A 16,617-nucleotide genomic window follows, 5' to 3' on the forward strand; every position below is an offset into this window, starting at 1 on the left:
TTTGGATTTTATCTAGTAGGGAAAAACAAGAGATGTGGGTATATATTTTAACTAGATGATTTTATATCTTACCCTTTATATCTCATGTTTGTCTCAGGAATTCACTTAGTCACTCAACAAATATTTGGCACAAATACTATGTGCCAAGCTCAGTTCTAGGCTCTTGGGATATGTTGATAAACAAAGATCCTTGTCCTCCTGGAGCTTGCATTCTGGCAGGGAGAAACAGACAATAAACATAATACATATATAAATTATCCCATATAGTAAAAACGGATGAGCTATATTGAAAAAAGGAAAAAATAGTGCAGGAATAATCAGGAATGAGGAATGGTACAATACTAACATAGTGAGAGAATGACATCTGAGCAAAGATTTAAAGGAGGGGATACCCAGGGGAAGAGTGGTCCAGAAGAAGGAAAAGTGAATGCAAAGGACCTAAAGTGGGACTGTGCCTAGTTGTTCAAACAACCAGTGTGGCTGCAGCTTATGAACTTTGAGGTGATGTGTGGGTTATCAACTTACTGCCTCTCAGCTCCAAACACACCCTTCAATAAATGCTTTCTGATAAACAACAGAATTCCTTTAAGCATTTCTCTTTTAAAGTGCCCGCTATGTTAACTTTTCTCAGTAGAAGTTGCTGGAGGAACACTGCAGGAGAAAGAGGTTTCCTGCAATCTCCAACATTACAGAGGGAGTGGAAGGGGACTGACAGGGTGAAGGTCAGACTTGTGGGTGTGAGAACATCTGGTAAAGCCTGCAAAGTGATCCCTCTGGGACCTTGCAGCCTTGGCCTGGCCGTAACCTATCTACAGCACACTAGGCAGGAAAACCAGGATTCCTGCCTGACCTGCGTACAGCTGCCTGTGAGCCACAGGGTCCCATACCAGGCATTTGATCCTTCTGCAAGACCCCTATGTTATGTAGCCCATGCTCTCTAAAGGCCTCCTGCCCTTGAGATCTGATTCCCTTCTTAGTTTATTCTTCCTTGGGTACTCTCCCTCAGCCCTAGGGTACCATATATGGTTTCCTTATATAGTTATATATATAGTTATTCTTTTATTATAGTTAATTATTATTATATTAAATATCTCCTGTTTAATCTACTGAGTGATTTTTATCTCCTGATTGGACCCAGACTGCTACAGAATTGGAACTGGGAGTGGTCCCAGGAGATGAAACCCTAAAGATGGGATTTGGGGATTGGTTTGGTTGTGCCCTTGGGCTAGAGTGCAGTGCTCAAGGAGGAAGAACCAGCAAAATGAGAAGGAGAAACCAGAAAAATAGGAGGAAAACCAGAAAATATTGATGTCTTGGAAGATAAGAAAGTGAATCAAGAAATGGCTGTGAACAAGACATGGAAGCAACCTAAATGTCCATCAGCAGATGCATGGATAAAGAAGATGTGGTGTATATATACACAATGGAATATCACTCAGCCATAAAAAAAAAATGAAATATTGCCATTTGCAGTGACATGGATGGACCTAGAGATTATCGCACTAAATGAAGTAAGTCGGACAAAGAAAGACAAACATTACATATCACTTATACGTAGAATCTAAAAAATAATACAGATGAATCTATGTACAAAACAGAAACAGATTTGCAGACATAGAAAACAAACTTATGGTAACTGACTATACTGCTGAACTGAATGAATAAGCATTTTCAGAACTCTAATGGAAAACTAATGAATTCATAAAAGTGCCAACAAAAGATCAAGATAAAAAAAATTAATTACATGGGACTGAGTGAACTGATGAGAATGATTATAATTTTTGTGACTTTCTGTTTGAATTAAAAAAAAAAACACTTATGGTTACCAAAGGGGAAAGGGGGAGGGAAGGGATAAATTAGGAATATGGGATTAACAGATACACACTGCTATGTACAGACTAGATAAGCAACAAGGAGTTACTATATAACACAGGGAATGATATCTTGTGATAACTATAATGGAAAATAATCTGAAAAAAAATATATATGAACGAATCACTTTGCTGTACACCTGAAAATGACACAATATTGTAAATCAACGATTCCACTTCTGGGTATTTATCTGAAGAATAGGAAAACACTAATTTGAAAAGGCATATGCACCCCTATGTTCATCACAGTATTATTTACAATAGCCAAGATATGGAAACAACCTAAGTGCCCACTGACGAATGAATAAAGATGGGTCTATATGTGCAATGGAATATTACTCAGCCATAAAAAGATGAAATCTCTCCATTTGCAGCAACAGTATTGAGGATATTATGCTAAGTGAGATAAGTCAAACAGAGAAAGAAAAATAGCATGACTTTACTCATGTGAGGAATTAAAGAAAAAAAAAAAGAATTAACCAAACCAAACAAAACCAAACACATAGATACAGAGAACAGAGTATTGGTTACCAGAGGGAAAGGAGAGTGGGGGGAGGGTGAAAGGGGTAAAGGGGGTCAACTGTATGGTGACAGATGGCTCCTAAACTTTTGGTGGTGAGCACCCTTCTGTAGTGTATACAGAAGAAGAACTATAATGTGGGACACGTGAAACATCTAATGTTATAAACCAGTGTTATAAACCAGGGAAAAAGCATTAACATACAAAATGTCCATCATCTTGCCTATGTGTAACTTCCTTTTGTGTTGAGTGACATTCTTCTCATTTGAAGCCTGAGATACCGTAAAGTTTGTGGGCTGACGAGGGTGCACGGCAAGGGAAGAGGAAAAATGTATTCCAGGCTGAGTTAACAGCAAATGCAAACGAAAAACGATTAAGGAAGGTATTTGGAGGCCAGATATTAAGGACTCTTCAATCATTTTTCTTTCCTTTTATGATAAATTACTTCAAATCCATTTCATAAATCAATTCTTTTAAGAAGCAAGCATCTCCTGTCATCTGCCCTGGTGGACAGGACCATTCCCTCTGTAATTGCAGCTCACGGTGGCTTTATTATAGGATTGAATGCATTGCCTTATAACTGTGTGTGTGCCAGTCAGTAGTCTGGGAGCTCTTTGAGGACCAGGAGTGAGATTTTTCATTTCTATAAATCCAACCTTTCTCCAAAATGGAAGTAAAATTGATCAATTTATAATTGATCACCTTTTTCTTCTATTGCTTATACCCTGCCTAAGTTGCCCATGAAACTATATGCCTCTCAAAAGCAGAGATTTGATTTTCTACTTTTCAGATTACTCAACGGTAGATTTGAAACTAAGTATAGACTAGAAGGAAATTCATTAACAATTAAATTATCTGTTTTAAAAAAATATTATTTGTAAGGCCAAAATGTTTTCTGGTGATGTATACATTTATTCTTCTTGTTATTAATTCTCTTTTCTATAATCATGGTAGTAAAAAGGCTTTTACGACCCAGGACCTTGACACTGTGTCTCAAGGTGTCCTGTAATTTTGCAAGATATCTCTTAACATAAAAATCAAGCCTGAGGTAAATATTAAGAATATGAAACAGTACAACTTAATGAGGAGTCCCTTAACTCAGGACTTCCCCGGTGGTCCAGTGGTTAAGACTCCATGCTCCCAATGCAGGGGGCCGGGGTTCGATCCCCGGTCAGGGAACTAGATCCCACATGCTGCAACTAGGAGCCCGTGTGCTGCAACTAAGCCCCGGCACAGCCAAATAAATAAATAAATATTTTAAAAAAAGAAAAAAAAGGGTTCCCTTAACTCAGGGGCCCCCAACCTCCGGGCCGTGGACCAGTACCAGTCTGCGGCCTGTGAGGAACTGGGCCGCACAGCAGGAGGTGAGCGGCAGGGCAGCGGACAAAGCTTCATCTGCCGCTCCCCATCACTCCCATTACCACCTGAATCAGCCCCCCAGCAGGCTCCGTGGAAAAATTGTCTTCCATGAAACTGCTCCCTGATGCCAAAAAGGTTGCCTTAACTCGTAAAAAGGGTGTGCAGTAAAGGATCAACTCCGCAGACTTTGGGTGTTTCAAACTCTGCACATTCCAAAAAAAGGACTGGCCCCTACCAGGTTCATGGGAGATAACTTTAAGCCCTTGGAATATTCTGCCTGATAAAAGTGTCTTTGTATATACCTGGGGGTTTGGACCGTGTTAGACAGTTTATACTAACAATGTGATGCATGCTGTATCAGTTTGACCTCTGGAGGGGCTGGAGACTAAGTAACTAGGTCAGTCATGCAGGCACAGAATCATGAGACTCCCAATAAAAGCCCTAGATACCAAGGTGTAGGTTAGCTTCCCTGGTTGGCACTACTGTGTGTTGTGACACATCATTGCTAGGAAAACTAAGTACTGTCTATATGACTCCATGGGAGAGACAACTGGAAGCCTATGCCTGGGTCTCTCCTGGACTCCACTCTATGTGCCTTTTGGCTTTACTGAATTTAATCTGTGTGCTTTCACTGCAATAAACCATAAATATGAATATAACAGCTTTTCTGAGTTCTGTGAGTCCTTCTAACTTATCACTAAACTTGAGGATGGTTCTGGGGATCCTCAACACAAAAAGTAACAGGCTAACTTCAGCATAAAGAGCTTTACTTTCTTTTACAGCAGAAATCCAGTTAACCATATACCTGTCCCTGCCTAAACATCTTATCTTTGGGTCTGTAATTAATATCTCTATAGGAAAGAAAAGGGTCTGATTTAAATATACACCATATGAAGGGAATAGTGAAATTGAAAATGTAGGCCTGTGATTCTCTAATCAAAGGCTCAAGCTATTGATTTTAAAATACTTATTAATAAAACAGTACATGGTGTGGCCTTTAAAAATGACATAAACCTGTATTTGTTAGCATAGAAAAATGTCCATGATAATCTATTATGTAAAAAGCAGATCACAATACAGTGTATATAGGTCATAGATAGTATGATCACATTTTCATTAAAAAATAATGAAAATATATAATTAAAACTTAATTAAAATCCAGTGCTGGCTACAGTGTGATGAAATAATCTTACACAGCTCGTACAACCTGATACAAAGTTTTTAGAAAGTTAATTTAGCAGTTATCAAAAATTTAAACAGTGAAGTCGGTACTTCCCTGGTGGCACAGTGGTTAAGAATCCGCCCGGCAATGCAGGGTACACGGGTTCGAGCCCTGGTCCGGGAAGATCCCACATGCCGCGGAGCAACTAAGCCCGTGCGCCGCAACTACTGAGGCTGCGCTCTAAGAGCCCGCGAGCCACAACTACTGAAGCCCTTGTGCCTAGAGACCGTGCCCTGCAGCAAGAGAAGCCACCGCAATGAGAAGCTTGTGCACCGCAATGAAGAGTAGCCTCCGCTCGCCGCAACTAGAGAAAGCCCGCACACAGCAACGAAGACCCAACGCAGCCAAAAATAAAAATAAATAAATAGTTCCATAATTTTTAAAAGATATATGTACAACGATGATCATAATATCAAAAAATTAGAAACGTGAACTAAGAATGCTGCCTGCCATATTGGTAAACAAAGGATGTTGCAGCCATCAAGCCCACATGCCCAGACAGTGAGCCCTGAGGGAACTCAGGATGGAAACCAGGAATGCCCACAATCTAGCAATCAACTGCTGCAGCCACCCACCCCCCCAACGGTGCACCCTGAGGAGACTCAGGATGAGAAAACACAGGATACTGGCCCCAGATAGCTGAGGTGAATACCTAAGGAATGATTTCAGTGATCCAAGAATTTGCATCTTCCCATACATAGAAAAGTGCTAATTTTATTCACTTGAGATGTCTGGCTTTCTTTAATTAACAATAATCTGTTGATGTTCCAACTTGTACCTGTCCTTGGTTGCAAAAACTCCTATATATCCTGGCTTCCCCCACGCCCACCTCTATGGCGCAGTCTCTCAGAGTTATCTGAAATGCTGTCTCCCAGGCTTGAAGTCCTCAGAATGTGTGCTAAATAAAACATAACTCTCAACTTTTGGATTGTGCATTTTTTTTTCAGTCAACAGAAACAATCCAAATGCTCAGTAATTGGAGTTGATTAAATAAACTATGGTTCACATAAACAACTGACTATAATACTAAAAAGTGAGATAGATTCACATATACTGGCATAGAGATAGTACAAAAATACATCGTTAAAAAAAGAAGCAAACTGAAAAACAATATAATCAGTATTATACATGCAAAATAATAGTAGCATTAGTATAAGTATGAAACACTAGGAGGCATTAGCAACAAAATGCTGACAGTTATTATGGAGATGAGGGCCGGAAAGCCTGATGGAAGTTACGGGTTCCTTAACTCTCAAAGTTTTGTATTTCTGTAAGTTTTAAACTGTGTATAAAGAATGCTTATTAGTAATCTGATAAGAAAAAAAATATGCATTCGATAGATGTTAATAATCAGAACAATTAAACTGCCACATGGGCTCTTTCACTATCTAACCAGTCAAAAGTTTCCTCTTTAAGAAAGGTGTTTGACACAAAAAAAAAAAAAAAAAAAAAAAAAAAGAAAGGTGTTTGGCTGCTCTCCCATGCCTGCAAGGCCTCTACTTGCCCAGCTTCAAGACAGAAGAAAGAGCCCGGAGTCAACAACAGAGACATCAATGGTTTAATGGATAGGGGGAGCTTACCTGTGTGAATCAAGGTCCTAGAGTGACACCCCACTGTGTACGGGGGAGGGCGGGCAGGACACTGGGCAGTCTTTGCTCCCAGGGACAGAGGGAGGTTAGCAATTATAGGGGGAAGTAACTACAGGTCGGCTCATTGCCAGGGAATCCAGCAGAGGGGCACGCCCCCTCGCCAGCCATTTGCTAAGCTATCACTAGCTAGGGCCTGGGGCAAGTATGTAGGAAGGTCAGTCATGTGAGTCGGGTGTAGGTGAGGCAGGAACTGGTTAAGCAGGGGATGTATAGAGAGCAAGAGAACAACTACCTCCAGCGGCCTAACCATACTGAAGGTTTTAAAAATATCAACTGCAGGGTCTTCGCTGGTGGCGCAGTGGTTGAGAGTCCGCCTGCCGATGCAGGGGACGCGGGTTCGTGCCCCGGCCCGGGAGGATCCCACATCCCGCGGAACAGCTGGGCCCGTGGGCCATGGCCGCTGAGCCTGCGCGTCCGGAGCCTGTGCTCCGCGACGCGAAGGGCCACAGCAGTGAGAGGCCCGCGTACCGCAAAAAAAAAAAAATCAACTGCAAAAAGCTGGACATTTAACCTTCAACCCTTCCATTCACCTAATTAGCCATCATGAATCTTTCATCCACAAATACATTTGAAGGCCTCTGAAATCGATTCCTATTCAGACTCTAGTCTTCATAAACAGAAGTCAAGGTGATAGCTGCACCGGAAAGTTCAAAGAATCCGATAAAGCAGTGATCCAAATTCTTGTTTGTAGGTGGCCACCTGGTGATCAGGGCAGCAATTCGCTGAAAAGGACAGAGATGACTAAAAGTCCCCCCATTCCAGGACCATATGGAATCAAACAGCCTGCGCCGACCAAGAAAGGAGGCACACGCCTCGCTGGCCACCTGCACAGCGCCGAGTCTTGTTTCATCAGTAAAGTTTCGCCAAACTGCCAATCAGCGGCGACGCTGGACGTAGACGTGCTACGCTGTGACATCAGAACAAGATGGCTGTTCCCTGAAGACTTTGTTTTCCTAAATGTTTGCCCCTCGCTCGTGTCAGGCTCAGAGTTAAAGACTCGGCCTTTCTCCAACCATGTTCTCCTTCCGAGGCTGTGGTCGCTGGGTCGCGGCTTCACTCACCAAACAGCACCATCCGTCTTCCCGGTTCAGCGGTGACAGCGCGGCGCCCTGGACTCCGCACTTCGACGTAGTAGTCATCGGCGGAGGACATGCGGGGACCGAAGCCGCTGCCGCCGCCGCTCGGTGCGGCTCCCGGACTCTGCTGCTCACGCACCGAGTGGACACCATCGGTGAGTAGCGCGGTGTGGGGCTTGTCCAGGACGCGAGCAGCCAGTGTCCTCCTCCTCCCCCTCCCAGTGCCTGATGTGGGCAACCTTTTCCCTCCCTTAAGGCTGGTGAGAATCCTGCCGATTGTGGTTTTAGCCTGATTTGTGTTTCGCAGATCAAGCGGGCCCGGGCCAGAGCTCTAAGACTAGGGGCTATTCTGTGGACCGTGGATTGTGCTGCTGCTGAAAAGTAATTAGTGGGGGAGTGCGGGGGGCTGGGGGTTGGGGAGAGGGGGTGCTTTGAGAAAAGGGCAAACTGTAGGGATAGTGGCTGATACCTTATTTCATTGTTGCCATTTGCCCTTTACTAGCTTGTTGCTTTGGTTAAAGAGTGAATTAGGGCTTCCCTGGTGGCGCAGTGATTAAAAAATCTGTCTGCCAACGCAGGGGACACTGTTGGATCCCTGGTCTGGGAAGATCCCGCATGCCGCGGTGCATTTAAGCCCGTGCCCCACAACTACTGAGCCCAAGTGCCACTGAGCCTGCGCCTTGGAGCCCGTGAGGCACAACTACTGAAGCCCCCGCGCCTAGAGCCCGTGCTCCGCAACAAGAGAAGCCACCGCAGTGAGAAGCCCGCGCACCGCAACTAGAGAAAGCCCATGCGCAGCAACCAAGACCCAACGCAGCCAAAAATAAAAATATATAAATAAATAAATTTATTTTTTTTAAAGGTGAATTAACATTATTAGTACTCGTTTATTAAATGACCATTGTGTTTTTCTCGAGATTTTCTGAAGCCCTTTTGAAGAATGAGGGTCCTTTTTTATTGCATTCTGTATTCCTACTGAATGTTTATTCCCCAGTTTTGTGCTTAGGACGACCCGACGGTGCTTTTTTGCACTTACAGGCTGTAGTTGGACGGCCATAATTTAAACAAGACTCCTCTCTAGCGTCATCTTAGATACTAGCTAGGACATTGTCTTGTAAATTATGCATGCCTGTGTCTTTCCTCTTGCATTTTGCTTAAGAGTGAATAGTAACTGAAATGTTAACTGTGCTTTGTGTACTGAAATACTTTTTAAAACAACCATTCAGCTCATAACTGTAGAGAAATATGCACTGTTAACAGCGATTCTTTTGGAGCGAGGCTATATGTTTACCCGAGTAAAAACCAGGAATAACAATTTTTAAAATGTAATGAACAAAAAAGTATTGAACTAAGATGATCATTAAATAGTATAAGTAATGTAATTCTGTCAAGGATAAAGGAATTCCCATCAAAACCCATATTCATTAAGTAGTCATTAATATCCTATAAAAATATCCATTGTAGTTATACAATACAATATGACCTAAAGTTTCTTTTTAAATAAATAGATTTCAGAGATATTTTAATAACTCTTATATTAATAGATGAGCTTAGTAAATGACAATTCTATCTGAAAATCAAAGTCTCATTTTTTTAAGGTAATTTGATGTAGTAGAGTATCAAGTATATTTCTGCTTGTACTGAGAAAGACAGCTTTGGCTGAGAAAGTTGAACTTCTGTAAGAATACAGAATGCAGGAATTGTGCTCTTTCAATTCAGTCATATCATCTGCTAATAATGAAGTCAGAGACAGAAAATCTTTTATTTTATACTAACCTGGAAAATAATGCTTTTCGACAAACTATTTTTTGGCATTCATGACAAAAGAGAAAAGTCTTCTGACACTAAATCAGACGCTGGCAAGTAGGATTACCATGATTACTTTAGATCAGTAAAGGTTTACCCCTAAACTGAATTTAGCTCATACTCCCTAAACAAAGCCTCATAGGGAATAATGTTTACCTAAGTAAGTAGTGATTCTGTGTCAAAGGAAGGAGGTACACAATTATGCAAGCTATGGAGTCCGAAAATAAGATGGTACAGAATGTGAGCTTCGTTGTCAAAATGACAGGAGAAGTATGATTTTTTATACAGTTTCCTCGAATGCAGGGGAATTCTTAACCACTGTGCCACCAGGAAGTCCCGCCCTGAATAACTCTTGCATCCTGTTGGAACTCCAGCATTTTTAGTGTTTGCTTCAAGTTCTTTTATTTTATCAAGACTCACTTATATGCAAGATGCTCATATATTTATTTTGTTTATGTCTGTTCTCTTTAGGTCAGATGTCCTGTAATCCTTCCTTTGGTGGCATTGGAAAAGGGCATTTAATGAGAGAAGTTGATGCCTTGGATGGCCTGTGTTCTCGAATCTGTGACCAGTCTGGTGTACATTACAAAGTATTAAACCGGCGCAAGGGACCAGCTGTTTGGGGTCTGAGAGCTCAAATTGATAGGAAACTTTATAAACAGAACATGCAGGTAAGAACAGGGCATGAAAACAGGAAAGATTGCAGTGATTGTTTAACTGTTATGTTTCAGCTTGCATTCTGTTTTGACAGAAAGAAATCCTAAATACACCGCTGCTTACTGTTCGGGAGGGAGCTGTAGAAGATCTCATTCTTACAGAACCAGAGCCTGAGCACACAGGGAAATATCGCGTCAGTGGTGTTGTTTTGGGTATGTCCTGCTTATAGATGATAATAATAGTTTCAAACTCCATGTGAGAAATTTATTTTGAGCAGAGTATGGAGATGTTTTGCTTATTCTAGGAAATTGTTGTGTTTTCTGTTCATACATGAGGAAAACTGTATAAAAAATCATACTTCTCCTTTCATTTTGACAACGAAGCTCACATTCTGCACCATCTTATTTTCGGACTCCATAGCTTGCATAATTGTGTATTTTCCTCCTGATATTTCTTACTTCTGATTTTAAATATTTTTAATTTATATTTTACAGGATTATTATATGTTTTTTATTTGAGTTTCGTATTAATTTTTAAATTAAAATGACACATGCATGTAATTTTTACAAAAATCAAATAGAATTTAAATTTGTATGGAAAAACAATTTATCTCTATTATCTCCCTCTACAGACTTAACCACTTAAACATTGATTGGAAGATTTGTGCGTGCACATTGTTGTGTTTTCTGTTCATACATGAGGAAAACTGTATAAAAAATCATACTTCTCCTTTCATTTTGACAACGAAGCTCACATTCTGCACCATCTTATTTTTGGACTCCATAGCTTGCATAATTGTGTATTTTCCTCCTGATATTTCTTACTTCTGATTTTAAATATTTTTAATTTATATTTTACAGGATTATTATATGTTTTTTATTTGAGTTTCGTGTTAATTTTTAAATTAAAATGACACATGCATGTAATTTTTACAAAAATCAAATAGAATTTAAATTTGTATGGAAAAACAATTTATCTCTATTATCTCCCTCTACAGACTTAACCACTTAAACATTGATTGGAAGATTTGTGCGTGCACAGTTAATTTTATTGCTTGGGCAACTCTATAGTCTGGTGATTAGGGATTGAACTGGCCTTTTTGTTGGGAACTCCCAAACATCTATGTCTCTTAGTCCTCAGGCGAAGAATCGATCTTCTGCCAGGGTACTGGGCTGTTGGCGCCTGCTAGCATTCTAGGAACAAAATGGTAGGAGGGGCTGTGCTGAAGAATCTCAGTCATTTAAAATACAGAGATTAACTTATTTTCCCTATTTTAAAATTAATTTTTATTATACATTTATTATTTTTTTTTTTTGAATGGGGAATACATATAATGGTAAACCGTTTAAAGGAGATGAAAGAAGGTAGAATGAAAAGGTGGACTGTCATCTTGTGCCGCAGGCAGCCAGTTTCCTTCCTCGGGAGCATTACTCGTCTCTGGTGTGGTCTTTCTGTGTGTGTGTTTATATTTCCCCCCAACACACATAGCAGTAGCATATTGCACACTATTCTGTACTTTTTTTTTTTTTCAACCACTTAATCTGTGTTTGGTTTTCTTTGCTTTAGGGAGCTATGTTTCTTTCTTAAAAGTTCATGTTTTTGTTCTGTGATTACCTTAGTAACTATGATTTTGTATTATACTTAATCTTCTCTTTCTTCTGTCAATGTTTACTGACTTCCCTATGCTGAACAGTTACCAGTTTTATTTTCATTTCCCTTTCTCTCCCCTGCGTCCTTTCCGCTCCAGATTTGATGATTATATTGTTTGATTAGTGTAAGGTAGATCTGTCTGCAGGCAAACCTTTATATGCAGATTTCAACTCTTTCTCTCATTTTCAGCCCCCTAGCTTCATTCCTACATTTCTTATATTCAGTCCTCCAGTTTCTGAGCCTTTGCACGGCAAGTTGCTTCATTGTCATCAGTATGTTCTCTTCAGGTTCTTGAGTTAAGGCCTTCTCCCCTCTGCTAAATCAGTTTTCTCTCTTCCAACCACTTTTTTAAAATTTAATTTTATATTGGAGTATAGTTGATTTACAATATTGTGTTAGTTTTAGGGGTACAGCAGAGTGATTCAGTTATACATATACATATATCCATCCTTTTTCAGATTCTTTTCCCCTGTAGGTTATCACAGAATATTGAGTAGAGTTCCATGTGCTGTACTATACAGTAGGTCCTTGTTGATTATCTAGTTTATATGTAGTGTGAATATGTTAATCCCAAACTCCCTCCCCACTGCAACCACTTTCTATCTTCTGAAAATATTTTGAAATTTCTCATCTTTAGACAAGTTCTTTCCCATTACTTGTCCTGTGGTTTTACATCTTTTTTGCCCCTTTATTTCATTTTCTTGGAGTTTCAGGAGGGAGAAGAAATCATGTGAAGTGGGCTGTCATATTTAACCAGAAGTCTAAAATTAATTAATTTAAAAAATTAACTGAGAACAGAAAGTGTGCGGGAGCTGGGCGGGCGCGCGGACACCGCGGCCGGGCCCCGCTGCTTGGCTGCGCACGTGCCCGCCGCCTCCCTCAGCGCCTCTGGGAGCGCCCACCCGCCCTCCACCAGTATGGCCACGTCTTCCCAGTACCGCCAGCTGCTGAGTGACTACGGGCCGCCATCTCTAGGCTACGCCCAGGGAACTGGGAAGAGCCAGGTGCCCCAGAGCAAACACGCGGAGCTGCTGGCCGTCATCGAAGAGCTGGGGAGAGAGGTCAGGCCCCCCTCCACGGGCAGCAGGAGCGCGATGGAGAGCCTCAAACGCGGCGTCATCCTCGCGCGAGGATTGGTGGTGCGGGAGTGCTTGGTTGAAACGAACGGAAGGCCGGGTCCTAGCTGCCTCGTGAGCCTGGAAGGTTTTCTGTCTTCTTCCGAGAGGAGAAGTTACAGGTCATCTCGCCTGTTAGGATGAAACTTTGTTTTCAAAATGTTAACAGTTTTGTTTCTCCTCCCCCCGCCCCTCCCGTGGTTCACCAGGCTCCGAATCTACAGCCTGTAAGATTGAGGAAAGATTTTTCAGTTGATTGGGAGTTACATTTTAAATAGTGAGGAACTACGCAGGTGTTGTTGTTTTTTAAAGCATTGATTCAAAAGAGGCACGTTAAAATTACCTATCTTACAGCCAACTAGTTTGCCTCCAAGATACCAGTGTCTCGCCCTCCTCTTTTGAATACATTTATGTTACCCTCATTGTTCTTTGTTCCTTTTCGTAAGCTGATACAACCTGAAGGGTTTTTTTTGTAGTGCGGACTTGACAGCACCCATAACTAGTAGCTGGTCCCCTCGTTTACCATACACTATAGATTCTGCTTAATGTAATTTCTTTTTTGCTTAAGCATTTGCTGACTATTAGTGCTTTGAAGTCAATTTTTTAAATGCACAAGTTATAAATACAGAAGAAAGAGCAACCTCCCAAACCAAACCTAACAAGGATCCCGAAATTTTTCCTGAGACTGTATGTAGATTTCAGTTCTGCCTTTCCTGTAAGTTGATACGAACATCTGGAAGAGAATGGAACTGTTTGCATCTTTTTATTATTACTCGATGTAATAAGGCTTATTTTCATTAACAGCTTGTAAAAAAAAGAAAGAAAAATTACCTGAGACTATTCAGTGCTGACAAGATTTTAGGAACATGTGTATTGGTGAGAATACATTATGCGCTCCGTCCCAGCTTTCTTGGATTCTTGAGATTGATAACATATAGGCTTCTTACTGATTTAAATCTTTTTCAAGTTTCTAAAGACAAAATTTTTCTGTAGTTTTGCTATAAAATAGTCACGTTCCAATTCGATCCATGGTGACAATTAGAACCTGAGTTTTATTTTGTTTCCTATCCTTTAGGGGATGGAAGTACAGTGTATGCGGAGAGTGTGGTTCTAACTACTGGGACGTTTCTGAGAGGCATGATTGTAATTGGATTGGAGATGCATCCAGCAGGACGTTTAGGGGATCAGCCTTCCATAGGGTTGGCTCAGACTCTGGAGAAGTTGGGGTTTGTGGTGGGAAGATTGAAGACTGGGACTCCGCCCCGGATCGCCAAAGAATCCATTAATTTCAGCATTCTAAACAAGCAGACACCAGATAATCCATCCATACCGTTCAGCTTTATCAATGAGACAGTGTGGATCAAGGTGAGATAATTTATGAAGATCTGGCTTTAAACAGAGGATATAGACTAACCCTTTTTTTTCATTTTTTTTTTTTTGGTAGCAATTCACTTTTCATCACTATTACTTAGTGTGCAAAAGGGATCTTTAAAAGGATTAGCTGATTTGGCTACTTGGGTGTTTCCCCATAAATTCTTAAATTTCCTTACTTTGATAACTTTGCCTATTTAAACTTTTTGAAATAATTTCAGAAAAGTTTTAAGACTGTGAAACTCCTATAAACCATTGTAATTCACCCATTGTTAATATTTTGCCCTCTCTCCACATATAGAGACATAGATACATGTATATATTTAATGTATAAAACAATAATATACACATTTATTTATTTTAAATTTATTTATTTTTGGTTGCATTGGGTCTTTGTTGCTGCATACGGGCTTTCTCTAGTTGCGGCGAGCGGGGGCTACTCTTCGTTGAGGTGCACGGGCTTCTCATTGCGGTGGCTTCTCGTTGCAGAGCACGGACTCTAGGCGCGCAGGCTCAGTAGTTGTGGCGCACGGGCTGAGTTGCTCGGTGGCATGTGGGATCTTCCTGGACCAGGGCTCGAACCCCTGTCCCCTGCATTGGTAGATGGATTCTTAACCACTGCGCCACCAGGGGAGCCCCCCACATTTATTTTTATTCTTTTTTCTTCTCCAGAAACATTTAAAAGTTACAGAGATTATGACCCTTTACCTCGAAATACTTCAGTCTGCATTTCAACTAAGCACAAAGACATCCTCTTTTATAACTTCAGTGCAGTGATGAAATTTGGGGAATTTAACATTGACACAGTGCTATTATCTAATACAAAATCCATAGATTTTGCTGATTGTCCCAGTACTTTTTTTGTCCCAACATTTTTTCCAATCTAGGATCACATATTGCATTTAATTGTCATTTCTCTTTAATCTGGAACAGTTCCTCAGTCTTTTTTTTTTTTTTTTTTTTTTTGTGGTATGTGGGCCTCTCCCGTTGCGGGGCGCAGGCTCAGTGGCATGGCTCACGGGCCCAGCCGCTCCGCGGCATGTGGGATCCTTCCGGACTGGGGCATGAACCCGTGTCCCCTGCATCGGCAGGCGGACTGTCAACCACTGCGCCACCAGGGAAGCCCTTTTTTTTTTTAAAATAAATTTATTTATTCATTTATTTTTGTCTGCGTTGGGTCTTCGTTGCTGCACACAGGTTTTCTTTAGTTGCAGCGAGCAAGGGCTACTCTTCGTTGCAGTGCACGGGCTTCACATTGCAGTGGCTTCTCTTGCTGAGGAGCACGGGCTCTAGGCGCGCGGGCTTCAGTAGTTGTGGCTCGCGGGCTTCAGTAGTTGTGGCTCATGGGCTCTAGAGAGCAGGTTCAGTAGTGGCGCACGGACTTAGTTGCTCCGCGGCATGTGGGATCTTCCCAGAACAGGGCTTGAACCCATGTCCCCTGCACGGGCAGGCGGATTCTTAACCGCTGCGCTCCCAGGGAAGTCCCAGTTCCTCAGTCTTTAATGGCACTGATACTTTTGAAGATACAGGCTACTTCTATCTATCCTTTGAATTTAAAAAAAAAACTGTATATTGTGTGTTTAGAATTAAGGGCTAATATTTGATGGTCCTAGTTTCTGATGAGTGTTACCCTGAAGAGTGGCTCCAACTGTTGTTATTTTGAGGAAGTGACTTTTATATTTTCACTTTGGTAAAATGTAAATCATGATGATACTTTCCTAGTGTGTATATTTTTAAACTTTTTGTTTTTTAGTTTTATTTTTTATTTTTGGCCACGCCACACAGCTCGTGGGATCTCAGTTCCCTGACTGTGGATTGAACCCGTGCCTCCTGCAGTGGCAGCGTGGAGTCCTAACCACTGGACCACTAAGGAATTCCCTGTTTTGACATTCCTGGTTCATTTTCCTCAATACTTTGTTCTTGCTTAGTTTTAAAGCAACAATCCCAGACATCACATCATTTCACTCAGATACACTTTGGTACATGTCTTTAATAAGGACTCTGTAAACATCGACACGGTAGTATTATCACACATAGCAGAACATAATTTCTTAACATCATCTGATATTCAGTGCTCAGTTTTCCCTAGTGGTTTTTTTTTTTTTTTTTTTTTTTTTTTGTGGTACACGGGCCTCTCACTGTTGTGGCCTCTCCCGTTGCAGAACACAGGCTCCGGATGCGCAGGCTCAGCGGCCATGGCTCACGGGCCCAGCCGCTCCGCGGCATGTGGGATCTTCCTGGACCGGGGCATGAACCCGTGTCCCCTGCATCAGCAGGCGGACTCTCAACCACTGCGCCACCAGGGAAGCCCCTTAGTTTTT

The 16,617-nt window shown here is 41.4% G+C and overlaps 2 protein-coding genes across 8 annotated transcripts in view; both read left to right on the forward strand.

Moving 5' to 3' along the window:
* Nucleotides 1-7,541: 7,541 nt before the first annotated feature.
* Nucleotides 7,542-16,617, forward strand: part of MTO1 (mitochondrial tRNA translation optimization 1) — a 24,233-nt gene continuing 15,157 nt past the window's right edge. For all 7 annotated transcript variants that reach the window (XR_003681553.1, XR_002893249.3, XM_024132983.3 and 4 more), the window contains exons 1-4: nucleotides 7,542-7,852; nucleotides 9,975-10,174; nucleotides 10,255-10,372; nucleotides 14,001-14,290. Coding sequence is in view for 5 of the 7 variants with exons in the window: in XM_024132983.3 (XP_023988751.1) it covers nucleotides 7,636-7,852; nucleotides 9,975-10,174; nucleotides 10,255-10,372; nucleotides 14,001-14,290 (825 nt within the window). In the remaining 2 variants the exon portion in view is untranslated. The remainder of the gene's footprint in view (nucleotides 7,853-9,974; nucleotides 10,175-10,254; nucleotides 10,373-14,000; nucleotides 14,291-16,617) is intronic.
* LOC114487013 (cyclin-dependent kinase 2-associated protein 1-like) lies at nucleotides 11,118-13,069 on the forward strand. The gene has a single exon (XM_055087666.1). It carries the CDS (start codon nucleotides 12,728-12,730, stop codon nucleotides 13,067-13,069), a length of 342 nt encoding a protein of 113 aa, XP_054943641.1. The 5' UTR covers nucleotides 11,118-12,727.

This window comes from Physeter macrocephalus, chromosome 10, assembly GCF_002837175.3.
Source record: "Physeter macrocephalus isolate SW-GA chromosome 10, ASM283717v5, whole genome shotgun sequence".
Taxonomy (NCBI): Eukaryota; Metazoa; Chordata; class Mammalia; order Artiodactyla; family Physeteridae; genus Physeter; species Physeter macrocephalus.

Excerpts from the sequence above, each read along its gene's own strand:
- LOC114487013 (XM_055087666.1), top strand. The coding sequence starts at position 12,728 with ATGGCCACGTCTTCCCAGTACCGCCAGCTGCTGAGTGACTACGGGCCG.